Source organism: Miscanthus floridulus, chromosome 2 (assembly GCF_019320115.1).
Source record: "Miscanthus floridulus cultivar M001 chromosome 2, ASM1932011v1, whole genome shotgun sequence".
Lineage (NCBI taxonomy): Eukaryota > Viridiplantae > Streptophyta > Magnoliopsida > Poales > Poaceae > Miscanthus > Miscanthus floridulus.
In genome coordinates this window covers 50,369,347-50,383,816 of record NC_089581.1, presented here as the reverse complement: position 1 = coordinate 50,383,816, position 14,470 = coordinate 50,369,347, and the positions used below count along the sequence as shown (strand labels likewise).

Sequence of the window (14,470 nt, the reverse complement as noted above, 5' to 3'; positions counted from 1 at the left end):
TAAAAATAACCCACAATCCAGTTTAATAGCCCCACGCAGTATTCATGTTTGGCTTTTTTTTTTAAAAAAAAAACCCTGATGTAAATTTTATTCAAACCCGAGGAACAGAAAATTCGACAAATACCTCTCTTTTTTTTGTATAAACCTCCCCATGGGAAATTTTGTGGAGAACCCCTCCATCCAGCCCAAACCATAACCTCTCGTGTTCCTCCTTTTCCTTTCTCTCTCTTCTCCCTGCCGCCGTTGCCGCTTGCTCGTGTCAAGTTCACTGTTCACATGGTGGATCCACCAGGTGCTCCCCTACTCCGAAGTCTCCATCCTCTTGCCCTTCCCCTCCTACTTTACATCCCTTTCTTGTTACCAGTATAATGTCCGTGCTAACGCTATGATAAAATTTCAGGGATGCATATGAAAACAACCAAGCGACAAAATTTCAAGAAAAGAAAACTTATAAAAGAGGAATTGTGGCTTACATTAAACTTCCGACTTTTTTGAAGTAGTAATTCCATTACTCAGTTACTGGTGCCAAATTGGCAACCACATCCATCTATACAATTTAGAATATTGTAAAACAATATGACAATACCCTGATTTAGAATCAACTACCAAGTTGTTGTACATTGGGCTACATTACAAACTCCTGAGGAATGAAATACATAAATAATTTTCAGTTATGAGCTAATGTCTCCATCTCCCACATCAAACCACTTTCAGAGCTTGTGATCAAAGTACGTTGACACTTGCCTTACTCTCTTACCATCGTCAGAGTCCCTGTTTCTTGTGTACTGGGATGCTTAGTATAATCTCAGCATCTGCCCATTTCCCATGGTGAGTTTTCTTGAAATAAATCTAGAGTAGATCTTTAATCACAAGCACAAACAGGCTGGAAGGAATGGCATGTAGCTCGGGCAGATCTTTTGATCAGATGGAATCACTGAAGTTGGTGTGTAGATTGTTATTATTTTTTAAAAGGTGAATCTAGAATTTTTCTCATTGGTACACTTGAAATTGAGCTTATGAAATGGACTGCACATGAAGAGAAAAAGAAGTGTTTACACCAGCCCACCTTCTCCATTAATGAATCTGATCCCATACCAATATTATTTGCAACAAATAAATGGCAGACATATTCATTACGTGCTATTTGAATCATAATAAAATCCACTAATGGAGCCATTGCTACAAGAAAAGTAGACGTAGTAGAAACCAGCGATGGTTAACCCACAGTCAGCTCCAACATTGACAAACTATCGCTCTTTCCATCTCTACATGTAGCATCAGAGAAATAATAAATAAAACACTTATACATACACAAATGAACAGGTAAGGTAATCCCATACCATAAATATATGAGGATAGTTGCTAAAGTCCAGAGACTTGCCATCATCTGTCTCAATCTAACTTTGCAGGAAGGGCATAAGAACAAATAATCAAAAGATTCAATGTGATGAACAATACTACCAAGTTTGGTAATCAATTAACAGAAGAGGTGTAAATGATGGAAACTTGGACCAATGTCTTATATCATCCTCTGGTCTGCAAACAATATAAGAAAGATGTTTTCACATGTAAGTTTGGAATGTTGTGAGTCACCAGGATATACATAGAGATGGTATGAGTATAGACATAAACACTCACGATGCCTCCCACTTGCAAGTGAAAAATGTGTAATTTATAGCATCCACTATCTACCCTTCATAGAATGTCACTACCTATGGACAGAGCCAATACATGACATTAAAAACATCGCTTATCTCTGTATTTTTTTTAAATCTAGTCATACATTGTCAAGTGGCAACACATTTAATTCTCAATTAATTTTTAAACAGTTGATGGTGCACAATATTTATTTAGCAAACCTATAACTAACATTGTCTTCAATGCATAACATTAGATTTCAGATTCGAAGTGGAAGAATAAATGAGTACTCACATATGTATCTGCTAAGGGAACATTAAGCGCTTCCACCTGAAAGAAACATACAAGCAAATGTAGTCAATGCAACATATATCCCAGAATATCAAATGGAAACTGAAATACAGCTGCATTTTGCACAATTTAAAGCTGACACAATGCTCATTAGTAGTAGCCTGAGCTATATAGAAGAATACAGCTGTATTTTGCACAATTTAAACTATAACCTATATCCTAGAACATCAAATGGAAACTGGAAGATAAACAGCACTACAGTATTTTTGATAGTACACATCAACAATGATTCTGCCTTTTCTAGACATGTCAAAATTCTAAGGAAGGTCCTAATCATGGTATATAAGCATCCTCCAACATACTAATGTGTGCACTGAGCAGAGTAGGATAAATATTGACTATGCAAGCACCTATATTTTTTAACCATTAAACCCAACAAACACCACAGCCAGAATCCTGTAAAGACACAATGTCACCTCAAAAAATTCTCATTGGACAAAATAACTGTCCCAAAAGCTGATTATTAGTCAAAGTTTTAGAAATAGCTCAAAAATAAGCCTATCATCAATTTGCATAGAACTGAATTAATTGACATGGAAAATCAATTATTTATTTTTGAACGTAACATGGAAAATCAATTTGAGCTCCATGGTCTTAGGTTTATTCACTTCATCCTAATCACTGAAGATGGTCCAGATGATCTGGAGCGTCACTTCCTGTAGGCATTTCCACAAATAGTTGGTAAGCACAAGACATATGAAGGCAGAGGACGAACCATGCAGAAGCAGATCAATCCACAGAACACTCTGCAAGCACTGCCAAAGCGAAGGAAAAAAGATATGTGTATTTTATTTAGCACCAACTTGCCAAAATATGAACATCAAGCGAAGATGGAAGACCGCTCACCGAAGTGATCTCTTTGGACGGAGATCGCTCGCCGGTGCCAGCGGTGGATGTGCCCACAGGGTCCGGGCGTCCGGCGATGCTCTCTTGATGGTGGCCTCAGATCCACGGGAGCCCCTAGCTGGGCAACATCTTCGCTTCAACGCGAAGGTGAAGAATGGGGCAACGACGACGGGTCGCTATGGTGGTGGAGATGGCGCAGTTGCCCTCCCCTCGTCGACGAGGAAACAGGCGTAATAGACCGAAATGGAGAGGGCGTTGCGGGAGGGAAGTCCAGCTGCGGGTAAACTAATGTGGGTAAAACCTCTACATCTCATACAACTATGAGGCTGTGAAAAATGAAGTACCTCTACTCCAGGAGGCTTGATTTGTCCCAAAGCTTTAGCTGCACTGAATACAGCTGCAGAGCCTCCCATATCAAATTTCATCAGCTCAATGCTGTAGCCTGGCCCAGTCTTAATGTTGTAGCCACCACTGGATTCATAGACAAATAAGCATTAGAAAAATAACAAACTGTTCCACCTTCATGTCTACTTCTAGTTTTTCGGAAAGCCACTAAATATGTTGCAAGTACTACAAAGTACAAACCTGTCAAAAGTTAAACCCTTCCCAACAATAGCCAACTTTCTCTTGACGTTCCCATCTTCAACTCTTTTCATTTCTATACATCTAGTACTGTGGTAAGGACATTTGCAAAGAGTTCACAAGCACCCTCCGTATATGACACGTGACGAAAGATCATTAGCATAAGTTTCTGTTGTATCTGCTGTCCTCATAAGGTTCTTGTGATTCAGACTGACAGAAAATTCAGGCTCAATCCATGCACTTCATAACCATCACAACAGAAAAGAAAAAGAAACCTATGCAGGAGAATCAACCTATACAAGAATAAATCAACAAAAAATAGCAATACAAAAAAGCATAAGTAATCTGAATGGTTACTATTTCTCGACAACAAGTTATGTTGCCTGTAAAGATTTTTTTGTTTGTTATTAGCATGTATGGCCATGAATTGTGCTAATTCCTTTAGGTTTTCCTTTTTTGTTTGAGGTCATGGTGGTGCAATGGATTGGATTCTCCAAAATATATATTTTTTCATTTTTTTCTTGGAAGGTTACGTTAGGTGTAGATGGGGATCTCGATCCATGCACTCCATAACCATCACATCAGAAAAAAAAAGAAGAAGTCTGTGCAGGAGAATCAACCTACAAGAATAAATCAACAAAAATTAGCAATAAAAAAGCAGAAGTAATCTGAATGGTTACTATTTCTTAACAACAAGGTATGTTGCCTGAAAAGAACTTTTTGTTTGTTATTAGCATGTATGGCCATGAAAGACTTTATCTGTTTATCTGTGTGTCATCAAGTTAACATGAACACATAAATGAAAATCCTAACGGGTTCACATTTTGCAACGCCACTACCAAGCTAACACAATAGTACTACTATACTACTACTATCGAACAAAGGAACATATTTGCATCGTGAACCCAATATATTCTTTTCATGTCACCATTGATCCATCATTTGTGGCAACTAAAAAAAGTGCCAAGAGATTTACGGGTTTCAAAAAAGCAAACATTTATGCTCCTGAGATCTCACATCACCTAACGTAACCTTCCAAGAAAGAACTGGAAAAAAAATCTATCTTGAAGAATCCAATCCATCGAACCACCGTGACCTCAAACAAAAAAGAAAAACCAAAAGCAATTAGAATAAATAAGAACTCACAGCAGCTTCTCCTCGACGATGATGAACTCAGCAAAGGACCCGATGTCGGCAAAGGAGCAAACACGGTCGCCAGGCTGGAGCCTACGCACGTCGTGCCCGACTGCTCGATCCCACCATGCCAGAGTAGTTGGATCCAGGCGCGAACGACAGCGGGGCCACTCGTGGTACTTGCCCTGCACGTGGAGGAACGTGGTGGAGTTGAGGCTGGTCACCGCGATTCACACTCGTACAGCCGTCGGCGACGAGATCTTCCGCACGTGGCGAATGGAGGAGGCTTAAGCGGTTGAGCCGAACAACGTGGCGGGGGCAGCACGCGCTGCCCAGGAAGCCGAACGCGGAGGTGGCGGTGCGTACGGCCCTGGCAGGCGCGCGTAGAGGTTGCGGCACATGCGGCATTGGTAGGCGCACGCGGAGACGGCGGTGTGTGTGGCCCCGGTGAGGGCGCCACCGCGTGGCATGGGGCAGGTCGGCAAATGCGGCTCGGCGCGACCTGGCGAGAACCGATGCAGTGTGGACTGGGCCGGGGCTGCGAGCACGACTGGCATGGGGAGCTGCGTGGCTTGGAGATGGGCGGCGAGCGGCACTGGCGGGGAACCCTAGCCGTGGGACGGGAAGGGTCGCGAGTCACGAGACTGGGAGGGTTCGCCGAGCGTGGAAGCAGTCGCAGTGTCTGTGGTGTCGTGTGAGAAGAGGGGGAGGGCGCGAGGGTGAGGGGGTGAGAAGCCTCGCATCACACTTCTTCTCTCGGTCCTTGGATCTGACGTAGTTCTTTCGTGAGCCTTTGATTTTAATAGTGGTAAATTCTTGTGTGCAATTTTCTAGGTGTATAAAGGTTGGACTACTCAGCGAGGGACGTTTTCCTTGGTGGATCTAAAATAATTCTAACTGGTGGCGGGGAACCCTAGCCGTGGGACGGGAAGGGTCGCGAGTCACGAGACTGGGAGGGTTCGCCGAGCGTGGAAGCAGTCGCAGTGTCTGTGGTGTCGCGTGAGAAGAGGGGGAGGGCGCGAGGGTGAGGGGGTGAGAAGCCTCGCATCACACTTCTTCTCTCGGTCCTTGGATCTGACGTAGTTCTTTCGTGAGCCTTTGATTTTAATAGTGGTAAATTCTTGTGTGCAATTTTCTGTATGTATAAAGGTTGGACTACTCAGCGAGGGACGTTTTCCTCGGTGGATCTAAAATAATTCTAACGGGTCAATTATAGTAGAAGAAGATATTTGAATGCTTGAATACAATACTGTTTTGCTAGATCTGCAAGGAAGATTGAGGATCGAAGATAGGGTGCTGAAGAAACTGTGGTATTTCCATTGTTTTTTTTTTCGGTCCAGCATGACATCTTTGCGTCAGATGGATGAACCATGGGTTGTCAACTGGCTCATACGATCTTGTGGTTCCCTCATTGCTATGTCCCGATCTCTTTGACGGCTTCGCTTCTCCTCGCAAAGCGGCGCCGAGTGGCAACTGCTGCGGCGTGAGGTGGATCCAGCCGGTGCTGGAGAGACAAACTGCGGCGGCCATTCCTCTGCACGCTGTTCCTTGCCCCAGAGCTCCTGGCCTCGTGGCTCCTCCTCCCAAAAGCCACCAAAAATGATACTATACCTGAAAGCCTCCCTCATTGCTATGGTTCTATTGATCCTACTGATGTTGTTCAGTTTTAGTGAGGTTACTTGCTTGAGGTACCATGTTTTAATAGCTTGAGCTGTAGCGTAAAAACAATTTCTCTTTGTTTTGTTATTCCTCTAGGTAATTTGCAGACAAATGAATTATGTGGCTAGCATTCATGTTTATATTTATGTAATATTTCATCCTCTTTTAGGAATAATTGAGGATTCAAATTGTTCAGTGCTATTTTGTGTATTATTAGAACTGTTGCTGCCTTCTCCTATTTAAGTGTGCCATCCCTACTTGGTACATCCTTCTACTAATCTGGTTAGGAAAAAAAAATTGTGTTGGTCCGCCCTTAGAAATACCAGTTCTTATTCATGGGGCTTTTCACATGGTAAAGAATAATGCCGATTATATGTCTTTGGAAAGGTTTTGCTATTTAGCTATGAATATTATCTCCTTTTGTTCCTGAAGTAACCACTCCATTGTTCAATGTTTACATTTCTATTTGGATTAACTTATGTTGGGAGTTCTGTATGTTCCACTAGATTTAAGTAATGAACCACTTCTCTTCCTCCAGACAAGTACTTCCCTGAAATTCATACTACTGAACCAAAATGATGCATTTGGACAAGGTTGCAGGAGGTGGTGCTACCGTCATATATGTAGAGACTGTAAGCCTGAATTACATGCAGACCATTCTTCAAGTTTCTTTGCACCTTTTGATACCTTTTCATCTTTTGGATTTACGATGAAATGGGTTTCTAGAAGGAGCTAATATTTAATGATAAAATGTTCCATCCGTGAGGTGCATGGTACAATAATCTCATACTCGTTGCATACCAGGTTGGTGATTTGGGATATGCTTCGGGCGTACCCAGCGCAGAGAGCTCCCGCTCTGTGCGAGGTTTGAGAAAAGGTATTAGTGATAAGTTTTATCCTCGCACGTGCAATACGAGAGCTCTCTACGAGGTCTGAGAAAAGGTATTAGTGATAAGCCTTATTCTCGCACGTGCAATACGAGGTGCTTCGGAGCTAGGAAATTATGCAGAGTAGAGTGGAACTTCCAATGAGGTGGAGGTTCTACAGTATGCTAGAGTACTTCTGCAGGTAAGAACAGTAGAACCTTTCAGCTGTCTATCTATTCTATTCATTACATATATCTTTAATGAATATATTGTAAACTCGTGCAGCGAGCTACCACTGATCCTGATGGCCGTAAGAGGGCCCTTCTTATCGGAGAAGGTATTGCTAACTTGACCGATGTTGCTGCTACATTTAGCTGCTACATTTTGTTTCTGAAAGTGTTATTGACTTATTGTACATTTGTGCTGCCTCTTTATGCCATCGTACATGTCTTTCTATTATTTAGTTCATTGCGATGCCCTATTTATATTATATCCATTTGTTTCTATGGAGTAATTTTATAACTGTTAGATACATACCTAATATAAAGGAATCATTTAGCATTAGCCATTGTCAAATCCATGTTGATATCTTGGGGTTTGAATGTGGATATATATGTTGGCTTAGAAGGTCCCAGTGCATTACAAGTGCTAATATCCACCCATTGCGCATCATGTAGTTAGTGCATTACAAGTGCTAATATCCACCCAGTGCACATGATTTAATTAGTCACCAGGGATCCTTGGAGGCAAATAGTTATAGGGGAAAAACAATGTTATGGTGTACATCAGATTTCACTATTATGTCTAATACTTGGATATATCGTGTATTGGCGTTTTATTGTGCATCCTCAGTTGATGAATCCACCTAGGGTTAACATGGTTAAACAGAATGCGAACTGCACAATTTTCATCTGATTCTATAATATGCTCTCTGTCATTTTTTATAACTAATTCTGTACTCTGCTCTCTACCTCTGTCATGCTTGATAACTGCGTCTCTGACAACCTTTTCAATTTACAGGTCAATTCAACTATTCACCAGTGTCCAAAGTTCAACATCAAGGGACCATGCCAGTTGCCATTGTGATGATCAGCTGTGTTTTCGAAAATCGCATGGCAGCAGACTGCAAACTTTGTAGTTTGTCATTCTTTTGCTGTGATATGCGGCATATGCTTGACCGTAGGTGTTGACAACGTAGTGACAGTGACAATGACCGTATATAAATTAAACCAATGTTTCTGACCAGCTCTTAGTATTACCATTTAATTTATAAAACCATCTCAATGGTGGACTATAACTTTTGTTTTTGAAGTCATTGCAAGCGCCCGATGCTCTAGTAGTATTTGGCTCTTGACTTGCTGAATCTTGACTGAAAAACACTGTTTTAGCTGAAATATTGTGAGAGAAAAATACTGTTTTTGCTGAAAAAAGAAGCCAAATAAGCCGGATATAAAGTAAGCCGAACGAGGCCTTTATGAGGTGAACTTTGAATTATTATTATAGTATTCATGTGATGTTCTACGATAGTTTTTTAGTATTTTGTAGATATTCTATGATGCATTTTGAATTTTGCTCATAATCTTCATGTTCCATACGTGGTATATTTTTGCAATGTTTTTATAGTATCCATGAGGTGTTTCATGGTGTATCATGTGTACCTGTACCTGTATTGAGATTGTCCTAAATATTCAGTTCGTTCAGCTGGCTGTAGCTGTAGCTGCGGCTGCCTGCTTTCTTGCCTACCTCAACAGTGTTTGCTAGTCACTCTTTGCAGCGGCAGCAGCCAGTCTTCCGAACGGAGTGATTCAGCCTGTTCGTTTCGTCGATCATGGATTATTTACTGTTGGCTGATTTGGTATGAGAGAAAAATACTATTTCAGTTTATAATCCACGATCGTATAAGCCAAGCCGAATAGGCTGATTGTCCTTGATTGAAGTATCGGACAATTGGTCGACAAAATGGAAAGCCAAGGTTTAATGGTGGATTTTTTTTTTTTGAAACTGGGTATAGCTTCATTACTCGGCTAGCAAATCGTTAGCAACAATTACATGGATAACTTTAGGGATGGAACTAGTGACTTGCTCCTCTCTCTGAATATACAAATGACCCAACTTGGCTAGCTCATGAGCAGCTCTATTACATTCTCGAACTTTAAACACACACTCAAAATTAATGAAACAATCAGCAGCTAATGCTTTAATTTCAGCAATCAACACTCCCACTGCCGTATCATCAAAAGCTTTTGCAATATGGAATATACAGTCCTCTTCGTTCCTGTAGGACGCCATTATAGTGCCCAGATTACAATAGATGGACCCAAAATGCCCTACTCTAAAACTAAATTCTAAACATATTCCTAACACATAGAGGTATTTTGGTCCTTTTGTAATATACCAGTACAAGGCTCCAAGTCCGATTTGACTTCCTATGTTGACAGCCCTTCGTTGTACGACTTCGAGCCTTGCGCTGCTCCTCACACCTCCGACACCCGGTGTCCTTGGACTTCCCGAAATGTCCTTTGTGGCACCCTCCAGGTCTCCGAATGTACCCCTACTGCTCTGGAAATGACCCCACCGGGTTCGCAGCGACACTTTTGCGCTCATCCTTTCGAGGACCCCGCGAGGGTATCTCCACTAAGGGTCATCACCCACCAAACGGTACCTGCAAAGAGATAGCACTTTGAGAAGCCACCAACGCGAATATTTAAGTTATTAGTTAGAGAGACGTGAGAAAAGGGAACCCTGCAAATGGTACCAGTCCCCAATATTATTCAAGCAAACCAAGCCACTATTGAGACAGACCATGCCATTTCTCTTTGTCTTATTTTGCTTTATCAATTTGCTTGCCTTTTCATTTGAGATATGGCATGAGTTTGATAGTAATTATTTGCAATGAAACATATTCAAAGCTCATCAAACTCATTAGTATTTTAATTTTTTATCATTCAATCACCAAATCCTACTAGAGGGCCTATATGCAATTTATAAGCTGGTTAGGGACAAAGTAAATGAAAACAGAAGCTTGACGGCATGTTTTTCTGTAGCTTTATTTTTATTGTGTCTCTCCCCGCTGCCACCATGACCCCATGTATACAAACCAGCTTCCATACAAGACCATAGAGGTGAGCTTAGGAGCCATTAGAAATAGAACCTTGGAATATAGACGGTACAAGTAGAACCATATCTAGATGGAAAAATATAACCGTTGAAAAAAATAACATTTGAAGCGTAGCTCTTGACCATAATATCTTTTACATGTAAAATGGCTAATTTGTTAGCTAGTATAAGATATAAATAAATAAAGGTTAGTGAAAGTAGAGAAGCAAAAATGAGGGATTGGATAGAGTGTACAAAGAAGTGATGGCCAGAATCTGGAAAAGGAAGCCTTACTTAGAGGCCATGTTTTCCTAAACGCTAAACGGTAAACAGGCGGTCACTTAATGTTTAGCTATTATTCGGGCTAAACGGACAATTAAACGGGCTAAACGGACGATTAAACAGGGTAAACGGACGATTAAACAGAAACGGAGCATCGCCGTGTAGTGTTTACACGGTGTTTAAACGGGCTAAACGGCCATTTAAGCGAACAGTAGAGGTACCAGGCATCAATATTCAATATTTGAATGGTCTCTTAGAATTATTGCGCTTGTAGTACTCCATTTCTCGCTGTTTCCTTGTGTAATACGGAATTATTGTTTGCTTAATCTAGATCTTCTTGTGTTACTCCCTCTGCCCCCCTAAAAACGAAATCCTATGTTTCAAAACTTGTCTCAAAAAGAATGTAAACATAGTATTTGCACTAGATTTTTTTTATGGGAACTATCTGTCAAGAAATATAAACACCAGATGCACCCATCGCCCAACATCCCTATCCATCCATATCCATGGTCATTCTCATCTACACACCTCCGGCTGTTTGCCTGACGAGTAAAACAGATATTTTTAACTTATGTGAAACCATCCGGATGCAACTATTGCTTCTGTGAACCAGCATGTTGGAAGGGCATATGCTTAATTTTTACCTTCACACTAATCTTACCTCAATACTTGAGATTTAAATATTTTGTGGGAGAGAGAAAGTATTAATATTGACAGCTCTCCTGTCCGTTTTTTAAAAATAAAAATAAAAAAAATAGTACTCCATTTACAAGTTTTTCATTTCCTAGCTGTCACGCTATTGCGTGAATGGGTCGTTCTCTGCGGTATAGACGCGTACGTACACGTTACTTTCCGTTTCTTTCTAGTGCAGTGGAGCGCCTGCGGACAACGTGAATCGAGAGAGACATCTCTGTTTTTCTGCGTCTTCCTTCCGGTTTCAGCCACTCACACTTTCGGGGTTGCCCCAAAGCGCCGTCGACTACTTTCCAGCCGGCAGCTCCCCAGCCCATGTTTTTCTGTAGCCTTCGCACGTCCGTGTCGAAACTCGAAACAGTCACATGTGTAATCTAAATATCTGGGGGGACAGAATCTGCTTGCTGCACGTAAAAACCCGGACACTAGTGCAGGACTTCGACAGCTTCACTGCATCAAAACTGTCAACACGACAATGCCAAACCGAGATTGACTGAAGACGGATCTCAGCAGGGTTCAGATACACAATAAGCTGTGTTGTTCTGACTGGCTTAGCTGTGCTAACTGCTAAGCAATTTCCGTCATTCACAGGTGAAGCCACAACCTGGACAGCCTCTGATGATGATTGCTCAACTGTAACTCTTGACAGTATTCCGAATCCTCATCTAGTACATCCCTAAACAAGAAATACCAGAACCAATCTTCTAATGGATTGTAACTATAGGCAAACTAGTTCTCTATGTCAGTTTGGAATACAAAATACTATGAAAAAGACGTCAACTGCGAACTTGCCGATTACAAAGTAACAACTCAAGACACACTCATGAACAGTTCATTTATCTGGGAGTAGCTCTGTTCGTACCACAGGAATTACAGCCCTAGTGATTTCAATCATTTACAAAACGAATCATCTATAGTCTTCATCAAGATGAAACCAAGCAGGAAACATTGTAATATATGGACTCACTCTGCTAATGGAACTAAGCAATAACCCGAAAGTTTAACCAATGCTTTCAAAGCCGTCACAAACTTCTTATTTCTCAAGAATTTTGAATGAAGAGCTCAACATGAACATTGTGAATCAAGAGCATCTGAAGATAGATGCATCAACAGTTTAAGTTATCATCAGAAGAGCAGCTCTGTTGTTTATAATTGGCATAGTACTCTGAAGATAGATGCCTCAACATGAAACTACCCAATGAACGTTACAATCTCTGCCGATTAATTATTGAAGAACCGGAATTTTTGACAGGTAGAATAGTACACTGATGTTTATATACATCACAAAACAAGAAACCATAGAATAGAATAGCAAAGTAGCTCTAGTTGAAATGAGACCTCCTAGGCGCAAGGCGCGGGCGTAGCGGCTTCTTCATGACGACAGTGAACTCGTTCTTCTCGGCGAAGTCCACCTCGTAGCCGGGCACCTCTTTCCATTCGTACTCCAGCACCATATTGGCAACGAAGTACTCCAGGTGCAGCATGGCGATGCCAAGCCCCGCGCAGATCCTCCGGCCCACGCCGAACGGCATCATCCTGATCCCCTTGGTGCCCGTCACGTCTACGCCCTCGCCATCGCCGCCGGGAAGGAACCGCTCTGGCGAGAACTCCATCGGGTTCTTCCATTCCTGCTCGTCCCGGCTCATCTCGGCCACCATGAAGTTCACCGTTGTGCCCATGGGGATCAGGTAGCCGCCGATTTCCATGTCCTCCGCCGCCTTGTGCGGCAGCACGAAGTGGGCCGGCGGGTGCTTCCGGAGGGCCTCGAGGATCACCGCCTTGAGGTATGGCATCTTGTGGACGTCCTCCTCTGAGACCCCTTCCTTGTCGTCGTCGATGGCAGCCTTGACCTCGTTGTAGAGCTTCTCCTGGATGGCTGGGTTTTTTACAAGCTCGGCCATGATCCACTGCAGCCCTGTGGACGTGGTGTCCGTACCGGCGTCGAGGAACTCGGAACATAGGATGCAAATCTCGTCGTCGGTGAGCGGGCGATCGCCGTCCTCGTGAAGCTTGATGTCGAGCAGCGTGTCCACGTACGAGTGCTCGAACGTGGTTTCCCCTTTCGGCTCGCCTGCCCGCTTCTTGTACTCCCGACGCGCGTTGATAAGCGGAAGAAAGAGCTCCTTGACGCGCCGCCGCAGCTCCCGTGCTTTATCGAGCCGAGCGCGGAAGAGGTGCTTGGTGACAGCCGGGAAGAAGGCGAAGACCTGCATGTTCTTGGAGCGGTAGATGAGTCCCTCCCGCTGCGCAGAAGCGATCGCGCGCACCGCGGGCTCGTCGAGGCGCTCGCCGAAGCACATAAGCACGAGGAGGCAGAACATGGCGTACTGGAACGTCTCCACGACGCGGGGCGGCGCGGCGTCGGGCCCGGGCTCCGCGAGCTTCTCGACGAGCACGCGGCGCACCCACGCGCGCGCCGGTGCGAAGAGCTTCACCCGCGACGGGTGCAGCGTCTCGGCAACGAGGTTGCGGCGCAGGAGGCGCCACACGGGCCCGTAGCTGGCGCGGGTGATGCTGTTCTCGTTCTCGCCGAGGAGCCTGACCGACGCGAGCGCCGGGCGGTCCGCCAGCGCCGCGCCGCGGTCGACGAGCGCCTCGTGCGCGATGCGGCGGTCCGCGACGAAGACGGAGAAGCGCGCCCCGATGCGGAGCGCCACGACGGGGCCGTACCGCTCGAAGAGGCGCCGCAGCAGGGGTTCGATCTCGGCGGTCGAGTTGGTGAGCCAGACCACGCTGCCGAGCAAAGGCAGCGACGGCGGGCCCGGGGGGAGGCGGCGCCTGCCCCGCGCGCGGAGCAGGAGCAGGAGCGCGCCCGGGAGGAGGAGGAGGAGCGCGCCAAGGAAGAGTCGCGTGGCGTCCATTGGTCGGTTCGGTTGCGTCGCGTCCATTGGTCTGATTCGGATCAGAGTGTACCGGCGGCCGGCGCTGGAGACGGGGGTGGGTGGATGGAGGCGGATTGGAGGTGTCGATTTATACGGGAATTGGGGAGTGTTCCACGTGGAGGGTCATTGCGAGAGACGCGGTGCTTGGGGTTTGGGAGGGACTGGTCAGCGAAGAGGGGCCCGGGCATTTGGATCAAGCATCGCTGACGTCAGGAGTGATGGATTCACTGGTAGAAGGTTCCATAGCTGATTAGCTGTTCAATTGTTCGATCGATCGTCAGTTCATTTTTTGAATATATATATGAATGAATGTCAACAGTCAACACGTTTAATAAAATTCATTCAAGCATCGCCTTCACGCCGTGTGTGTGGACTTTCGTGGCAATTGTCATGAATACTACTAGCACGATACACGGGCTTCGCCAGTTGAGTACTCCCTCT

General features: G+C 44.1%; 1 protein-coding gene and 1 long non-coding RNA gene across 2 annotated transcripts; one reads left to right on the top strand and one right to left on the bottom strand.

Annotated features, from left to right (window-relative positions):
* Positions 1 to 5,988: 5,988 nt before the first annotated feature.
* On the top strand, positions 5,989 to 7,041 carry LOC136538755 (uncharacterized). The gene is made up of 3 exons (XR_010779458.1): positions 5,989 to 6,239; positions 6,749 to 6,842; positions 7,015 to 7,041. It is a non-coding gene; the product is annotated as an uncharacterized lncRNA (long non-coding RNA).
* A 4,927-nt stretch (positions 7,042 to 11,968) lies between these two features.
* Positions 11,969 to 14,174, bottom strand: LOC136538754 (cytochrome P450 89A2-like). The gene has a single exon (XM_066530714.1). The coding sequence runs from the start codon at positions 14,033 to 14,035 to the stop codon at positions 12,470 to 12,472; it is 1,566 nt and encodes a 521-aa protein (XP_066386811.1). The 5' UTR covers positions 14,036 to 14,174; the 3' UTR covers positions 11,969 to 12,469.
* Positions 14,175 to 14,470: the final 296 nt, after the last annotated feature.